The sequence below is a fragment of the Malus domestica genome, chromosome 17, assembly GCF_042453785.1.
Source record: "Malus domestica chromosome 17, GDT2T_hap1".
In the NCBI taxonomy this organism is placed as follows: domain Eukaryota; kingdom Viridiplantae; phylum Streptophyta; class Magnoliopsida; order Rosales; family Rosaceae; genus Malus; species Malus domestica.
This window is the reverse complement of record NC_091677.1, coordinates 21,660,246-21,678,865: the sequence shown is the minus strand read 5'-3', so window position 1 is coordinate 21,678,865 and position 18,620 is coordinate 21,660,246. Positions and strand designations below refer to the sequence as shown.

Sequence of the window (18,620 nt, the reverse complement as noted above, 5' to 3'; positions counted from 1 at the left end):
CCCTCCTCCAAGTCATCGGCGTAGTCCCCGCCCTCGCCGGCTCTGACCTCTCGTCCAAACCAGGGCTTCTACGTCCAGCTCTCCGACTCCCTCAACTCCACCTACGTCTCCCTCTCCGATCGCGACACCGACCACCACCTCCACTTCCTCCATGACCCTCTCCATCCCCAGGCGCCACCGCCAGGAGTGGGAGATCGACCCCTCCAAGCTCCTCATCAAGTCTGTCATTGCTCGTGGCACCTTCGGCACCGTCCACTGTGGCATCTACGACGGTCAAGATGTCGCCGTTAAATTGCTTGACTGGGGCGAAGAGGGTCACATGACAGACTCCGAGATTGCTTCTCTAAGGGCAGCTTTTACTCAAGAAGTTGCTGTCTGGCATAAACTAGATCATCCTAATGTTACTAAGTTTATTGGGGCGACAATGGGTTCATCAGATCTACAAATACAGACAGAAAATGGTCAAATTGGCATGCCAACAAATATCTGTTGTGTCGTTGTAGAATATCTTCCTGGGGGTGCTCTAAAATCGTACCTCATAAAGAATAGGAGAAGGAAGTTAGCTTTTAAAGTCGTTGTCCAGCTGGCACTAGATCTTGCTAGAGGGTTGAGCTACCTACACTCACAGAAGATTGTCCACAGAGATGTAAAGACAGAGAACATGCTTCTGGACAAGACTCGTGCGGTCAAGATTGCTGATTTTGGTGTTGCTCGTGTTGAAGCTTCAAATCCCAATGACATGACTGGGGAGACTGGCACACTAGGTTACATGGCTCCTGAGGTCCTCAATGGCAACCCGTATAACAGGAAATGTGATATGTACAGTTTCGGCATCTGTTTATGGGAAATATATTGCTGTGATATGCCATATCCTGACCTTAGTTTCTCGGAAGTGACTTCAGCTGTGGTTCGCCAGAATTTGAGACCGGAGATACCAAGATGTTGTCCAAATGCGCTTGCAAACGTAATGAAGCGATGCTGGGACGCGAACCCAGACAAGCGGCCTGAGATGGATGAGGTAGTCACAATGTTGAAGGCGATCGACACATCGAAAGGCGGAGGTATGATCCCTCAAGATCAGTCTCAGGGCTGTTTTTGCTTTCGAAAGAAAAGAGGACCGTGAAGATTTATTCATTGAAAGACCAATTGGGATATGATTGTTTTTAAGAACAAAAGAGTCCAATTTGTACTTAAGATAGCAAACAGAAGAAAATATATCTGGAAAATCAAAAGGAGCTCCATTTCGTCAAAACCTTCCGCGGCTGCTTCTAGCTTTGGTCAGACTCTCAAAGGAGATGAGAAGAAGAAAGCAGCAGCTCCGGCGAAGCCTAAAGTTGCAGCGAAGGAACAAGTGTTAAGGCTATGAACACTTGGTGGTTTTCGTTGGCGGCGGCGACGTCCTCCTCTGTTCTCCTCACCACTGCGCCGCTGCCTACAACTCCAGCTCTGCCACGACCGGCAACCATCGTCACAACAGCTGCGGTAGTCGCGAGCAGGACTTTTCATCACCATCTCTGCAGCAACGGCGACGGCAAAGTCTCCGACCTCAAGGCTGCACCGCTATTCTCTTGCACCCTCCTCCGTCTCTTGCCTCGCAGCTGCCAACAACTTCAAAGACCGCTGTCAAACGACTAGCCGGCCGAGAAGCGCTTCCTCAAACTCCAGCTCTCCGTCCGTCTTCGTCCGCTCCCTACAAATTCCTCTACCCACCATCCTAATTTATACAGAAAAAAAAAGGGTGGTGGTGCGTCTGGCACCACGTGAATAAAGAAGGGATGGTGGAGTCTTTGGTGCTCTGGCACCATGTGAAAAAAAAAAACGGAATCTTGATTCATCATGGCACCATGTGTGAGTACCACCGAAGAAAAAAAATATATATATATATATATATATATATATATATATAAAGGAGAAGGAATGGTGCCTCTGGCACCGCAGGAAAGTATAATAAAAAAAATAAAAAAAAAAGAAAAAGGAAATCTGGATTGATCTGGCACCATACCTAAAAATAAAAAAATTAAAGAATAAAAAAAGGGAAAGCAAGTAGGAAGGTGGGATGGTGCGGATTGCACCATGTAAATATACATATACATGTATGTACATAATATATGTATGTATATAGCAAAAAAAAAAAAAAAATGCATCGAGAGAAATAAAGTCCGTTTTTATTTATTTCTTTCTGGAAATTTTTACATAAATTTGCATTGTACATACCAAAAAAAAAAAAAAAAAAAAAAAAATCAAATTTACAAGAGGGGATCTTCAAGGACGATCAGGTGTCACCTCACCACTCGGTAGAGCTCCAGAAATGAGAAGCGCTGGAGGTTGATTGTTTGAAGCCTCACCACTCGGCGGAACTCCAGGAAGAAGAGCAGCCAAAGGTTGATCATTCGGAGCTTCACTACGCGGTACAGCCCCAGAAGACGATGGTAAATGTTGTTGGAACAAACCCACAAACCTCCGATGATCAAGTAAAATCTGACCATCAGATTCCTGCATCTGGTCAATCTTCCTCTTCATGTTTGTGGCATAGTTGTGTGCGAGCTTGTGCAACTGTTTATTCTCATGCTTGAGCCCCCTAATCTCCTGTTTGAGACTCATCACTTCAGCCGCCAACGATTCAACTTGACGGGTTCGAGCAAATAGGCGTTGGGCCATGTTAGACACAGAACCCGCGCACTGCACACTAAGAGCCAGAGACTCCTTAACAGCCAACTCATCAGACCGCCTGGAAAGTAGTCTGTTATCTTTGGGGGTGACAAGGTTCCGGGCCACCACCGCAGCGGTCATATCATTCTTCATCACCGAATCCCCAACGGTAAGAGGACCAGTAGGGGATATGAAGGATGGGCGCCATATGTTATCTGGAGAAGACGGGACTACCTCTTCATCAAGGTTCAAATCAAAACGACGATCAGAGGGTCCAGACATTTTCAAAGGTGTTGAAGAAAGAAGAGGTCGGACAAATCAAGATCTTAGAAGTGCAAGAAGGGAGTTTCTACAAGCGAAAATTCAAGTGTGCTTTGAAACGAACTGCGTGCCTCTATAAAAAATCAGCACTTGACGGGATTTCAGAGATCGAATAGGTGAGCTCAAAGTTCGAAAATGCCGATTCAAAAATCGAAGAGGCAATCTCAGAAATCGGAGAAGCATCTTGCTTTTCCAGACGCGTTAGCACCCGTCACAAGCAAGCTCAGCTTTGCGGAAATCACGGGCAACTTGTTAAAAGCGCCAATCCCAGGTATCGAAGAGGCGTCAGTCTTTTTCAGACACGTCGGCACCCGTCACACGTAAACTCAGCTTTGCGAAAATCACGGGCAATTTGTCAAAGCGCCGATCCCAGATATCGAAGAGGCGCCAGTCTTTTTCAGCCACGTCAGCACCCATCACACGCAAACTCAGCTCTGCGGAAATCACGGGTAATTTGTCGAAGCGCCGATCCCAGTTATCGAAGAGGCGCCAGTCTTTTTCAGCCGCGTCAACACCTGTCACATGCACACTCAGCTTGGCGGAAATTACGGACAATTTGTCGAAGATTTCTGATAAAGAAACAAGCACGTGAAGCCATATAGATCAATCACGCATCGGTTGCCGACACGAGTGAAATAATAGTACCTCTACAGATATCAAAGAACTTTCTATAATTGTCTACCTTCGCTTTCCATAGCAAGGCAGACACACAGAGCCTCTCTTCATCTCAAAAAAATGTTTTCCCAACGAAACCTCTCGAGTCATTCAGTGTTCCTTATTCCTTGGAGTACCTCTGCAAGCCAATGACTCCAAAGCAAAAGTATCTCATATCACCAGGGTAGAAAGCAAGAGTATCTCATATCATGCACTCTTCCTGTCATTTCCTTTGTCCTTGTTCCTACCTACAAAGACAAGGATAAAGAAAACAATATGCCGGAACTTCCACTCAAACTCGGGTAAGGAACCGACTGCTTGGAACCCTTCCCTGATTGCCTACCTAGCACTGCTCTCGAGTACTCACCTTCCACTACTGCTGTACTTTCAAAGAAGCTGCCACATCTGCTTGGAGGGCAGATAAGGCAAGTGAAAATGATACCTTGCAGCATGTGGAGACAAGGTGCAGAAGGAACAAGCAGAGAAGAATGCGGTCTGCACGATCAACTCAGCAGAAGGAGTCCGAACTGAGGAACTCGAGAAGCTGCCACATCTGCCTAAAGAAACAAGCAGAGAAGAATGCAACATGCACAGTCAACTCAGCAGAAAGAGTCTGAGATGAAGAACTCGAGAAGATGCCGCATCTGCCTGAGGACGGTGAACTCGTTTTGACCCTCAAATTCTTGGGTCGACTTACTAGGCGTTGTGGGCTGCACGTGCCGATTCACCACCCTTGAATCAAATCCTTAAAGACCAAGTCACCAATTGGAAGAGGAGCCCATCAATCTCGGAGATCATACCATTGACCAAACTACTCAGGTGTGAATTAGAAAGATTGAACAAAGCAACAAGTCGTCACCTTCACCTCGTGCCTGCTTGCCGTGTGTTCGAGTCAGCCTTCAAGAATCAAGCCTCAACGGCCCTTGAAGAAGCTTCCAGCCAAATTCAAAATCAAGCCTCGACGGCCCTGGAAGAAATCACAAGTTCGATTCAAGATCAAGTGTCTACCACCCTTGAATCAAATCCAGTTCAAGAATAAGCTGTGGAAAGTCAACAATTGGAGGAAACTAGAAAATCCTCCAACCCAGTTCAAGAATAAGCTGTGGAAAGTCAACAATTGGAGGAATCCAGAAAGTCCTCCAATCCAGTTCAAGATCAAAGCTGTGGAAAGTCAACAAGTGTGACAAAATACGTGCCGATTCATCCGCTACCAAAGCCAAGGATCATCTACCACATGAAACTCCTTGTGGTCCAATCTCAAGACCAATTCAAGATCAAGCCTCAACGGCCTTTGAAGAAATCTCCAGCCCAATTCAAGATCAAGCCTCGATGGCCCTTGGATCGACATCTACAGTAAGGGATTTCAAAACGCATCTCCTACACGTGACAAGCACATGTATACGACGCGCCTTGAAGTGGGGGCATTTGTAGACATCGAATTTTCGGTAAATAAATGTTGACCGATAAATCAAAGTTTCAACGCTCATGTATTACATAAATTTTACACGTAGCGTGTGACTCAACAAAAATTGAAATGAGTTGGAAAAGTCATCAAATAGGACACGTGTCAACACCTGGCAGAAACGACTTATTTCATCTGGAATATTATATTCAAAATTAGGCCTTGGAAAATTCTATAAATAGAAGGCTAATTCATTCATTTAAGGGACCAATTCATATTACACCTTGAAGCTCTGAAGCTCTGAAACTCCGAAGCTCTCAAGCATCCAGGTTCCCGAAGAATCAAGAAAGCCTTCTTCGTTCTTTGTTCATCGTTCTTCCAAGATCAAGCCCCGACGGCCCTTGAAGAAAGTGTTCTTCGTTCATCGTTCTTCCAAGATCAAGCCCCAACGGCCCTTTGGATCAACAATCATCCACCAATTCAAGATCAAGCCCCGACGGCCCTTGAAGAAAGTGTTCTTCGTTCTTCCAAGATCAAGCCCCGACGGCCATTGGATCAACCATCCACCAATTCAAGATCAAGCCCCGACGACCCTTGAAGAAAGCACCATCGTTCATCATCCGTTCATCCAAGATCAAGCCCCAACGGCCCTTTGGATCAACAAACGTCGACAAATCCATACATCCAACCGTTCTTCAAGATCAAGCCCAAAAGCCCTTGAAGACCCGTTCATCACTGTTCTTCAAGATCAAGCCCAAAAGCCCTCGGAGATCCGTTCATCACTGTTCTTCAAAGATCAAGCCCAAAAGCCCCTTTGAAGATCCGCCCAAATCCACCTTCAAGATCAAGTCCACAGCCCTTGAAGAAACGTTCATCCTTAGATCAAGCCCAACGGCCCTTTGGATCAATCATACACCCACAAATACACACCTTACGGAGATCGAATCAGAGGATCAAGATAGAGAGAGATTGTAACCCAAAATCATCAAATACATAATATTTGTTTGTGCACGTCGTTTCTTGTCTCTTTCGTTTCAGTAATTTTTCGTGTTCACAGACGCATCACCGTAGTAATAAAGCCTTTGGAGGACAAAATGATCGGTAATGAGAAAATCGAGAAAACATGCGAAGTTAAGTTGCAAAATATCAGGTAAACAACATATCAAAACATCTAAATTTCTTAAAATTGGTGCACATCTTATTCAAAATACTAATTTTTTTCTTAATATCCATTCACTTAGGAAAAAAGATGTTAACCTGATGTTGTGGGGTGACACTAAAAGGACCTTTGATTTCGAAGCTTTGGAACACTTGACACCACCAGTTTTGGGTGTTTTTACAAGCCTTAAGGTTAAATGATTCAAGGTATGAAATTCTTCTGTTCTATTTTCAATTGTTCATATTTATTATATAAAATAATGATTTAATTCCTCATCTATAAACAACAAAAAACTATTGTGTTGAACAACAATATTTCCACAATGATTTTCATCAATCCAGACATTCTCGAGGCAGCCCCTTACAAAACAATGTCATTTCCTAAGTTTCAAATTGTTGATGCACAAAATCAGCGAGGACTTTGGTACAACAGAAAATGTTAAGTTTGTGACCTTCGCCAGATTGCTCTAGTCACTAGTGTGGATAATTATGTAAATGGATAGAGACAGAGAAGCAAACACAAGATGTACGTGGTTCACCCAGATTGGCTACATCCACGAAGTAAAGGAGTTCTCATTAATTATGAAGGGTTTACACAAGTACATAGGTTCAAGCTCTCCTTTAGTGAGTCCTAGTGAATGATTTAGTATAAATGACATTAGGAAATATTGTGGGAGAATGATCTCCTTTTATAGAAGAGAGTTTCTAGCATTGTTCTGACATTGACACGTGTCGTGTTGTGATTGGCTTCTGATGTTGACACGTGTCGCGCTATGATTGGCTTCTGATGTCGACACATGTCGCTCTGTGATTGGCCTCCTGGTTGGAGGGAAACTCTTCAGGGTCCATGACGGTATAACGTTGACCGGTGCTCGGTAGTTTCAGGATTGGTCAAGTATGGTACAAACAGTTCTCCCTTAAGTTCCTGAGTAAGTGAAGCTCCTCGGTTGGGGACTTGCAAAATCCAAGCCGCTGAGTAATCACGAAACTTCTAAATACCGAAGTGTGGTATCGTCTTCACTTGCCTTATATGTTTTATATGTAGATGTGGCATCTTCACTGGAAGTACTTTTCCTCCATCTAGGGGTGGTATCTTTAATCGATGAAGATGCACAAGGTAATGTATCAATTTCACTTGAAGCTTACTTATAGTTTCGGGCTTGGTCAAGTGCGATACAAACCTTATAGTAGGAGTCCCCCAAGTCGCCAAGCTAGGAGATTTGCCGAAGGAGGTAACAGACAAGGTAAGCAATCAGACTTCCAAGCAAGCAACCTGGATCGGAGGCTCTACTTCGGCTTCCGGTTGATTGTTCTCCTTCTCATTGTGTCGTCAACAGCAACAAGGATAAGGAGAAGCAAATGGATAAGAGATGATATAAGATACTTTTTCTTTTCAAGAAGTAACTTTCCACAGGCTTATTCTTGAATTGGGCTGGAGGGTTTTCTGGTTTCCTCCAGAGTATAAGGCCGACTCAAGAATTTGAGGGTCAAAATAAGTCCATCAAATCTAGAGTACGTTCGACCCTGATGATATGGGATACTTTTGCTGTTGACAAAGTAGTGGATGTATCAGCACGTGTTCTGTTACGATTGTCTCCACATGCTTCCTTGTATCTTTCTCACTTGCCCTATCTGTTCCTTAGGCAGATGTGGTATCTTATCTAGAAGCATACGATGTTGAGGATGAGTACTCGAGAGCAATGCCAAGTAAGTAATTAGGCAAGGGGTTCCAGGCAGTTAGTTCCAGACTGGAAGCTTGATTCCAAGTACTGACTGATTGCTCTCTTTCTCCTTGTCTTGCAGATAAGAACAAGGCCAAAGGAAAAGACAGGGAAAAAGCATGATATGGGATACTCTTTCTTTTAACCATGATGATATGAGATACTCTTGCTCTGGTGTGGCTTGTTTGCAGAGGTATTATCGGGAGGAAAAGAAGCTGAGTATTTCGAGAGACTCTGTTGAGAGTGCCCTCTCAGATGTGAAGAAAAGTTGAGCATTTTTTTTATTTGCAGGTCTACCTGGCTGTGGAGGATGGAGGTCGGCATATATAGGAGTCTCCCTAACAACAAATATTAGTGCTATTCTTTTACCCTTCTTGGTCATAGTAATGTAGTGGGAGCTGCAAGCTTCACGTGTTTTAACTTTGTCAGAGCACTTTGAAAAAGTGGTATGTGGTATCTGGAAAGCTGATGTTGCATGTGAAGATTGCAGACAAGCTTTATCCAAGGAAATCTGGCTCTCGATGTTCGGAGAGCGGTGCCTCTTTGGTTTTCGAACAAGCAATTTTGTCGGGGATCTGGCTCTCTAGATTCAGAGAATGGTGCCTTTTCGATTTTTGAGAAAGCAATCCTGTTGGAAGTCTGACTCTTGAGATTCGGAGAGCAGTGTCTATTCGATTTTTGAGAAAGTAATCCTATTGGGAGTCTGGCTCTCGAGATTCGGAGGGTGGTGACTCTTTAATTTTTGAGCACATAATCCTGTTGGGAGTTTGGCTCTAGAGATTCGGAGAGCGGTGCCTCTTCGATTTTTGAGAAAATAATCCTGTTGGGAGTCCGACTCTTGAGATTCGAAGAGCAGTGTCTCTTCGATTTTTGAGAAAGTAATCCTGTTGGAAGTCTGGCTCTCGAGATTTGGAGGACGGTGCCTCTTCGATTTTTGAGCACGTAATCATGTTGGGAGTGTTTTCTCGAATGTGAGTAAAGGTTGGGTATTTTTGCCAGTCTGCCTTGCCACAGAGCACGGAGGTTGACACACATTGGAACTTTCTAGTTATCAAGCAGTGGTGTTGTTCCTTTACCTTTGTGGGTAATAGTAGGGTAGCTAGACCTTTAAAATTTATATGTTTAACCTTTGTCAGAGATCTTTGGCAAAGTTATATGTGGTACCCGAGGAGTTGATGTTGCGTGTGGAAAGTGGTGCCTCTTCGGAATCCGGAAAGTGGTGCCTCTTTGATTTTTGAACCAACGACCCTGTTGCCCTTTCTTTTATAAGGGCACCAATTATGTGCAAGAAGTACATTAAGAGATTTATTGCTTGTAGGAATTTTTCCCTTACTTCAGAGATTTATTGCACCTCATTTCTCCTTCATCATTTGTGAGAATGTCTAGCCCATCCGACTGTCGTTTTGACTTGAACTTTGGTGAAGAGGCAGCCATGCCTTCTCAAACCAACATATGGTGCCCATCCTTCTTATCCCCTACTGGTCCTCTTACCGTTAGGGACTCTGTGATGAAGAATGATATGACCGATACAGTGGTGGCCAGGAACCTTCTCACTCCCAAAGATAACAGACTACTTTCCAAACGGTCTGATGAGTTGGCTGTTAAGGATTCTCTGGCTTTCAGTGTTGAGTGTGCAGGTTCTGTGTCTAATATGGCCCAACGCTTATTTGCTCGAACCCGCCAAGTTGAATCATTGGCGGCTGAAGTGATAAGTCTCAAACAGGAGATCAGAGGGCTCAAGCATGAGAATAAACAGTTGCACAGGCTCGCACATGACTATGCTACAAACATGAAGAGAAAGCTCGACCAGCTGCAGGAATCTGATGGTCAGATTTTACTTGATCATCAGAGGTTTGTGGGTTTGTTCCAAAGGCATTTATTACTTTCGTCTTTTGAAGTTGTACTGCGTAATGAAGCTCCAAATGATCAACCTTCGGTGCCTCATCCTTTTGGGGTTTTGCCTAATACTGAGGCTCCAAATAATCACCCTCTGGTGCCTTTTCGTTATGGGGCTCTGCCAACTGCTGAGACTTCTCCTGAGCAACCTTTGTGAAGGCTATGTCTTGTTTGTTTATTTTGATTCATGTATATGTACATATTTGTAACTTATCAGAGATATCAATAAACAAGCTTTGCTTCATTTCAACGTATTGTGTTAAATACACCAAGGCCGTCTTCACTAAGTTCTTTGAATTTTTCCTTTTGTTGAAGCTTGTATGTTGAAGTTTTGTGAGTGAAGCATGTAGGTTGAGGTAGTGCTCCGTTAATTTCCTGAGTGAGGAAAACTTCTTGTTTGGAGACTTGAAAAATCCAAGTCACTAAGTGGTCATGAGACTCTTGAGTATCAAGGTGCAGTAGCATATGATAGGAGTCCCCCAAGTCTTCGGTCGAGGGAGTTGACGAATGAGGCTTTTCCTTTCTAAGTGGTAGCCCAAAACTTCTTCTTCATATATATTTGTTATGAAAGTTGTTAGGCCCAAAGAAGAGAAGGCCTATGCAATTTTTTTTTTCGAATTTTTTTTTTTCGAATTTTTTTTTGAATTTTCTAATTTTCAAATTTTTGAATATATATATATATATTAAAAGCTTTGTAGGTGAAGCTTTGATGTTGAAGCTTTGTACGTGGAGCTTTGATGTTGAAGCTTTGTAGGTGAAGCTTTGAGGTTGAAGCTTTGTTGGGTACCATGAATTGATTTTGCTTCACACTATCTTGATCAAGATAGTGTGAAGTTTTTGTAGGTGAAGCTTTTGTGTTCAAGCTTTGTAAGTGAAGCTTTTGTGGTGGGTGAAGCTTTTATTGGTGAAGCTTTTGTGGTGGGGGAAGCTTTTGTGGGTGAAGATTTTGTAGTGGGGGAAGCTTTTGTGGGTGAAGCTTTTGTTGGTGAAGCTTTTGTTGGTGAAGCTTTTGTTGGTGAAGCTTTTATGGGTGAAGCTTTTGTAGTGGGTGAAGCTTTTATGGGTGAAGTTTTTGTGGTGGGTGAAGCTTTAAGCTTTTGTAGGTGAAGCTATTGTGGGTGAAGCTATTGTGGGTGAAGCTTTTGTAGGTGAAGCTTTGGAGTTGAAGCTTTTGTTGGGTACCATGAATTGATTTTGCTTCACAGTATCTTGATCAAGATAGTGTGAAGCTTTTGAGAATTTGTAGTTGTCCTCCATTGATGAAGCTTTTGTTGGTGAAGCTTTGGAGTTGAAGCTTTTGTTGGTGAAGCTTTTATGGGTGAAGCTTTTGTTGGGTACCATGAATTGATTTTGCTTCACACTATCTTGATTAAGATAGTGTGAAGCTTTTGAGAATTTGTAGTTGTCCTTCATTGATGAAGCTTTTGTTGGTGAAACTTTGGAGTTGAAGCTTTTGTTGGGTACCATGAATTGATTTTTCTTCACACTATCTTGATCAAGATAGTATGAAGCTTTTGAGAATTTGTAGTTGTCTTCCATTGATGAAGCTTTGTTGAATTTCCCTTTTTTTTTTTTGGGAAACTAGAAATTTGAAAATGTGAGAGAGACAACATATACAAATTTTGCTTCCACACTGTTGAGCAAGAGATTGTGATGCAAGCCACACCTTGTAGTAGTCGAAGGTTTGGATGAACCATATAAATTGAATTTTCTTCGAACAGTCTTGAATTTGCTTCGAATGTTTGAGAATTGTAGTTGCCCTCAATTGATGAAGCTTTTGTTGGCACTATAAATTGGTTTTGCTTCACACTGTCTTGATCAAGAGTGTGTGAAGCTTTTGAGAATTGTGTTTGAACTCCTTTGATGAAGCTTTTGTTGGTACCATAAATTGGTTTTGCTTCACATTGTCTTGATCAAGAGTGTGTGAAGCTTTTGAGAATTATGGTTGCCCTCCATTGATGAAGCTCTTGTTGGCACCATAAATTGGTTTTGCTTCACACTGTCTTGATCAAGAGTGTGTGAAGCTTTCTACGAGTTGTAATGTTTGCATTGTTACAGAGGGGAAATGTCTGAAGCAGATGCAAGAGGGCTGAATAGCTTGATCTTTGTATGCAATGCACTGAAGTTGTTGTTGGCTTGCAATAAGACTTTGTTGGTGACAATAACTCTTGTTGGGCATAAGTGCTCCCCTAGTTGAGTTGTCAAGCTTGAGGGTTTTTTATTATTTGTGAATGCTAGGAGTTCACATGTACAAGTTGTAACACTCATCTTCTGGTAGGTGGAATGAATGGTGAGTTGCTTTCATCACTTGGTTGGTGGTACGAATGTGAGTTCCTTTATCACCTTTCATCACATTTCATCACTTGGTTGGTGGCACGAGGATTAGTTCCTTCTTCACTTGGTTGGCGGCATGAATGGCAAGTTGCCAAATGATATTATAGTACGGGTTGTACATTTCATCACCTAGTTGGTGGCATGAAAGAAAGTACGGTTGTACATTTCATCACCTAGTTGGTGGTATGAAGATGAGTTCATTTTTCACCTGGTTGGTGGCATGAGTGGCAAGTTGCCAAATGATATTAGAGTACAGGTTGTACATTTCATCACCTGATTGGTGGCATGAAGGAGAGTATGGGTTGTACATTTCATCACCTGGTTGGTGGCATGAAGATGAGTTCCTTCTTCATTGGTGGCATGAGTGGCAAGTTGCCAAATGATATTAGAGTACGGGTTGTACATTTCATCACCTGGTTGGTGGCATGAAGGAGAGTACGGGTTGTACATTTCATCACCTGGTTGGTGGCATGAAGGAGAGTACGGGTTTACATTTCATCACCTGGTTGGTGGCATGAAAATGAGTTCCTTCTTTACATTTCATCACCTGGTTGGTGAGAATAAGGGTAAGGTGTCTAGGCACATTGTAGCAAGTGTCGAATAACACAAAATATGTTGAACCCTTTCGAAGCACAGTTGGCTTATGTATTGATGTGTTGGAATGTATGATGTTTATGTATGAATGTGTTGGAATGTATGATGTTTATGTATGAATGTGTTGGAATGTATAATGTTTATGTTGATTGATATGAGTGATGCTTATGAATGTTTTGCTATGCATGAAGGGATCCATGCTTTTAATATGTGAACCATGTTGGTTGTAACCCTTAGTATCACATACTTTGTGTCAAAGTACGCATGTTGAAGCTCTGAGTTGGAGTATAAGGGTAGGTCAGCGTAGACCAAATGTTCCAGTGCTAGGAACGTAAAAGACTCAGAAGAAGTTGTCTGAATTCCCTTTTCTTTATATATTTGTCGATTGGCTTGTGTGAGAAAAGATCCCAAGCGGTTGAGAGTCAAAATATTTATATGTGTATGCCTTCTTATAATAGCATTTCCTTCAGTACCTAGTTCTCCACTTTGAAAGAGTGAGGCTTGGCCCCATAGTCATAATAGTCGACGGTACGTTCACTCCTGGTTGTCTTGATACGAACTTTTATCCCTCTTGTTGTAATGGGTTTGCTGAGAGTAAAAATCATTCCTCTTACCAAGAGACAGATACGTTTGGTGACTTAGCGAGTAGCTAAATGAGGCAGGAGATGATGCAATGGGTGTCTGAATGGCCAAGATCTCCTCATTTGGTAGAACTTAACTTCTACTTCCCACTTGTTGATAAGGGTTAACCATATGAGGGTTCCCTTGGTATGTCATTGCTTCGGTGGAGGCATGGTTGTAAGCATGTGCCATCACCTCAGAGTAAGTCTTCCAAGTGTTGGCATTGATCATGTACTTGAAGAAACAATCACGTAGGCCTGCCGTGAAAGCCTTGAGGGCTTTCTTGTCATCTGCCTCAGCGCAGTGAGAATACTCATGGCGGAAGCGACCGGCATACTCTTGTAGTGACTCATTCGGCTTCTGGCGAATAATGTACAAGTCATCTACAGAATGCAAGTGATCGGTCTGGAAGATGTGTTGAGAGACAAACAGTTTCCTCAGTTCCTTAAATGAATCTACTGTCTCAGGTGGAAGACGACAATACCAGTTTAGAGCTCATCCAGAGAGGGTGGAGGGGAAGAGAAGACATCGTTATTCGTCAGTGCGCATCTAATATGCCATGGTGGACTCAAAGAGGTTAAGGTGTTCAATTGGGTGCTCCCTTCCAGTATAGAGTTGTAAACCAAGCTTTTGTTTTGTCTTCGCTTGAAGGGGGTGTCGAGGATCCTCTTTGTGAGAGGGCCAGGCCTGGGTTAGTTCCAGTTAGGTATCTCAGCCTGACGTTCGGCCTTCAACTTGTTTACTTCCTCAAGGAGCTATAGGACAAGGGAGTCCTGAGTGGAGTCATGTACCATTGGAATTTTCTTTTGTAAGTCTCCATCGCCTCTTGGAAGTAGGAAAGTTTGAGCAAAAGTGTGTGGTTTTTCCTTGGACTCGCCGTACTGACTTCTAGGGCGAGTCTGTATGAATACCTGAGAGTCTCATGTACCTTCATGTTCCTCTAGGACTTGTCGTTTATTCTCTAGATTGGCAGCTGGCCTGGGTCGTGGGATGGAACTGAGTCTTTCAGAAACCCTTGGGTCATTGATCTTCGAGCATATGTGGAGGGGATTCTCTCGACGTTGCTTTAGGAAGCCTTGGCAGTTGCGATAAATGGCTTTCGATCCTTCCAACCCTTATGCAAGGAAGTGTCTTCCTCCACTTCTCCTACTTCAGGTCGAAGCATCTGGGTTTAGAGAAGTCTCATGTTGATCAATGTTTTGATGATTAGCTCGCTTCTCATCAGGGATACCCATGTCGAAGGGAGGTGACCCTCCTGCAAGGAGGTGCCTTCCTCCACTTCTGCTACTTCAGGTCGAAGCATCTAGGTTGAGAGAAGTCTCATGTTGATCAATGTTTTGATGATTAGCTCACTTCTCATCAGGGATACCCATGTCGAATGGAGGTGACCCTCCATGTTGGGGGGCACCCAGATGATGGTTGATGTCCACAGGGGCAACGAGCTCGCGTGTTAAAGTACGCCTAGTTTTGTGGAGCGTCTCAAAGAACTTCTCATACTGCTCCTGAATGACTTCATTGTTCATTGCTATCTTATTGTTCTGAGCTTCTAGCTCATTGACTTTAGCTTGAAGAGCAACCTTCTTTCCTTCCTTCATTTGTTGCTTCGCACTAGGTGCAAGAGGGGTGTCATTCTGTGTGGTGTGGCTTCCTTCGTTCCCTATGTTGGAGAGGGATGCCTGGTCAAAAGAGAGTGTACGAATGGTGGAAACCACCTTGACAAAGCTGAAGAGAGTGGGAATAAGTGTCGTTTCCCACAGACGGCGCCAAATGTTGATGCACAAAATTAGCAAGGACTTTGGTACAACAGAAAATGTTAAGTTTGTGACCTTCGCTAGATTGCTCCGGTCACTAATGTGGATAAGTATGTAAATGGATAGAGACAGGGAAGCAAACACAAGATGTACGTGGTTCACTTAGATTGGCTACGTCCACGGAGTAGAGGAGTTCTCATTAATTGTGAAGGGTTTACACAAGTACATAGGTTTAAGCTCTCCTTTAGTGAGTACTAGTGAATGATTTAGTACAAATGACATTAGAAAATATTGTAGGAGAATGATCTCCTTTTATAGAAGAGAGTTTCTAGCCTTGTTCTGACATTGACACGTGTCGTGTTGTGATTAGCTTCCGATGTTGACACGTGTCGCGCTATGATTGGCTTCTGATGTCAACATGTGTCACTCTGTGATTGGCCTCTTGGTTGGAGGGAAACTCTTATGGATCCTTGACGGTATAACGTTGACCGGTGCTCGGTAGTTTCAAGATTGGTGAAGTATGGTACAAACACAAATAACTTAAAATATTTTTTTTCATGTTGAAATTGAGTATGAGGGAAAAAAATATGGATATACATGTTTACCAATGATATGCATATAAATATGAAATTGTTATTTCAAGTAAGCACATCTGGAAATACAACGTTTATATATTTATTTTTAGTTTACATGTTTCTAAAATTAAAAAGCCTATGATCTGGCTTTTTTTAGTGTAACTTTGACCAAATACTTTGCTACAACTACCTAAAATTGTACGTTACAAACTAGTAGACCTATTGTAAACTTATGCAAGCTATGTGCAAACTTGACAAGGTTTGTCAGGTTGACTAGAATTATTTAAAAAAGGATGATACTGCACATTGTTGTTGTTGCTGTACAGTAGATGAAGTGAAATTTGTTTCCCTTTAAGGTCAAAATAGATTAGTTTATTAAAATTCATGAGATTTTTTTTCTTATTCGCAAAAAAAAATCTCTCATAAGAATGTGTTCATTTTAGTCTGCCATAACAACATTTGCATATACATTTGGACAAACTTTTGAGAGCCCACACTTTAGAAACACAAGCCATGTTTGTATATGCATTAGATAGTGATGCAATAAATTTATAGAAGTATGAAAATTATTCCTTCAAATTTTTGATGGTATAATATTTAATTTTTTTTTTCAATTCATCAATGCTTAATGAACACGTTGTTAGTATCCCTTCATGGTTTAGATTCTTATTCTATTTTATTTGAATACAAAAATATATGCAGCTTTGTTGGTCTGACTCATTCTGTAAAAATGTTGTCAACGTCAACAAGGCAACTAATGGGATTAGAAGAACTAGAAAACGCTGAAAAATGTCTGTTCAAGATCTGAATGTTTTGGATCCAGATTTGTACAAGGTAAACAAACTTTTCTCAATGTTTTAGAATTTAAAAGTAAAGTATTTCCCACATGAATCTAAATAAAAATCTAAATGTAAATTATATTCCTCGTATGATATATGACAAATTAATTGAGTACATATCATTCTTAGATTTTAAACTTTGAACATAAAAAACATATAATTGAAAGAAAAAAAATATAATTTAGATTTGGTTTTTCTTTTCTGTAACATGAACAATATGTTTCACATATACATATATCTCAAAATTGGAGTGATGCTTTTGCTATATTGGCTATGCACATACTATTAATCATTTCCTATGAACGTATACATATATTTCAAGATTGGAGTGATACTTTTGATATATTATGTTCCCTCACTACATTATCCATATATTAATCACTGGATGTACACATACTCAGAATACTTTAGTCTTATGTAGAGCAACCATTATGCGTTTTGACAAGCATGCTGGATGGTGGTACAAAGCATGTCCATGCTACTACAAACAACTCAGAAAGGATGAAAATAATGACGTGCTAATTTTTGTAAAGCATAATGTCCAAATTCCCCTCCCTTGGTAAGCCAAATGTTTATAACTAATTTCATAATATTTAAGTACCCTTCCCTGGTAAACCAAATGTTTATAACTAATTTCATATGCTTTATACTTAAATATTGTCCTTCATATACTTAGGTTCAAAGTAAGTTTAATCCTCGAAGACGTCAGCAATGAGATCAGTGCCATTATCATTGGTAAACTGGCTGAACGTTTATTTAGAACTTCATGTTATGATTTAGTTGTCGAAAAAGGGTTTACTGATCAACAAGAGTTACCATATGCAATTCTCCAATGTCGAGGGAAGATAAAAAAAATTTAACTTTGATTTGGAAATTTGAAAAATGATTTCAACAGAAATGATCTTTTAATCCAAGCGATTTTCGACAACAAAATACAAGTTGTTCAATCAAGCTCCAAAACTTCTTATGAATCAATGGCTGAATTTGAGGAGTAAGATACGGCAGCTTAGAATTTTTCATCTATCCCACCACTTTTTTAAAAAGGGTTAAAACATATCTCTTCCACTATTTCACCCACTGTTGTCACAACATCGCCTGCAAAAAGTTCAATTCGGAAGGGTATTTTCAACTCTGAGACTAGAAAAAAATAAAAAGGTAAGAGCTTTCACTGTAAGTATCTCATTTGTATCTATATTTTCAAATAACCTGACATTTAGTAATGCATTCATCTCTCTTCTGTTTATATGGATTTAAGGAAAACTGAAATTACCAAAGAAATAGATGAACAAAACGCTTTGGACACTGAAGATTTTCTCATCAAATCTCTCAGGAACAAAGTGTCTCTAAACAAATATGAAATAGTATTTACTGCTTCCAAAACTCAATATGTTACATCTATTTGTTATTAATGCATGTACTTTCATAACTCAAATTTTATCATATTTCTTATACAAAGAATTTAATTTCAATCTATAGCAAGAACAAGTGCAAAGATGACTGAAGTTCTCTGTAACAATACAGAACAAATGGAAGATTTTTTGATGAGCCCAAGGAATTTTTGAAACTGTATATATTTGGGACTTGAAAGTCCATCATCTTAGTCGTTCAAATCTGCTTTTTTGGTTGTACATAGAACTTTTAACGTAGACTTAGTAAAATACAGGTGCAAAATGAACAACTAATCAATGTGGGACACTTTTGGAAGTGTATATAAATGTAACTTAGAAATTTCCCCTTTGGATTGCAAATATGCTTTTGATGTAAAGTAAATAGAATGTCATGTAACTTGAAAACCTATTTTACCCTGTTTGTTTAGCTGTTCTATTAATTTATAAAATGTTTTGGAATGAATGTGTTGATTTGTGTATAGTAATATATGTGTTGCAACATCAGGTTCAACTTTGTCTCAAATATGCATAAAATTATTGTTGATACCTATAGTAAATTTTGAGTTAAGCTTTGATACAAGTTACATTATCACTGAGAGATTTTGTTGCATCACCTCTTTTTCTACTTATGTTACAAGGAATCATGACTCGATTTTGAGTCTCTCATTTTAGCCACATCACCACCAACTACTACTGCACCTTAGATACCAATTAAAC

General features: G+C 41.0%; 1 protein-coding gene and 1 long non-coding RNA gene across 2 annotated transcripts; both read left to right on the top strand.

Annotated features, from left to right (window-relative positions):
• The first annotated feature begins 111 nt into the window (after positions 1–111).
• LOC108174731 (serine/threonine-protein kinase 54) lies at positions 112–1,226 on the top strand. Its single transcript, XM_017336095.3, has one exon. The coding sequence runs from the start codon at positions 152–154 to the stop codon at positions 1,121–1,123; it is 972 nt and encodes a 323-aa protein (XP_017191584.3). The 5' UTR covers positions 112–151; the 3' UTR covers positions 1,124–1,226.
• A 734-nt stretch (positions 1,227–1,960) lies between these two features.
• On the top strand, positions 1,961–18,296 carry LOC139193842 (uncharacterized). Its single transcript, XR_011578346.1, has 4 exons — positions 1,961–6,176; positions 6,268–6,391; positions 16,379–16,510; positions 16,927–18,296. It is a non-coding gene; the product is annotated as an uncharacterized lncRNA (long non-coding RNA).
• The last annotated feature ends 324 nt before the right edge of the window (positions 18,297–18,620 follow it).

What these genes read in the sequence shown, in the direction of transcription:
- LOC108174731 (XM_017336095.3), top strand. Translation starts at nt 152, where the DNA reads ATGACCCTCTCCATCCCCAGGCGCCACCGCCAGGAGTGGGAGATCGAC.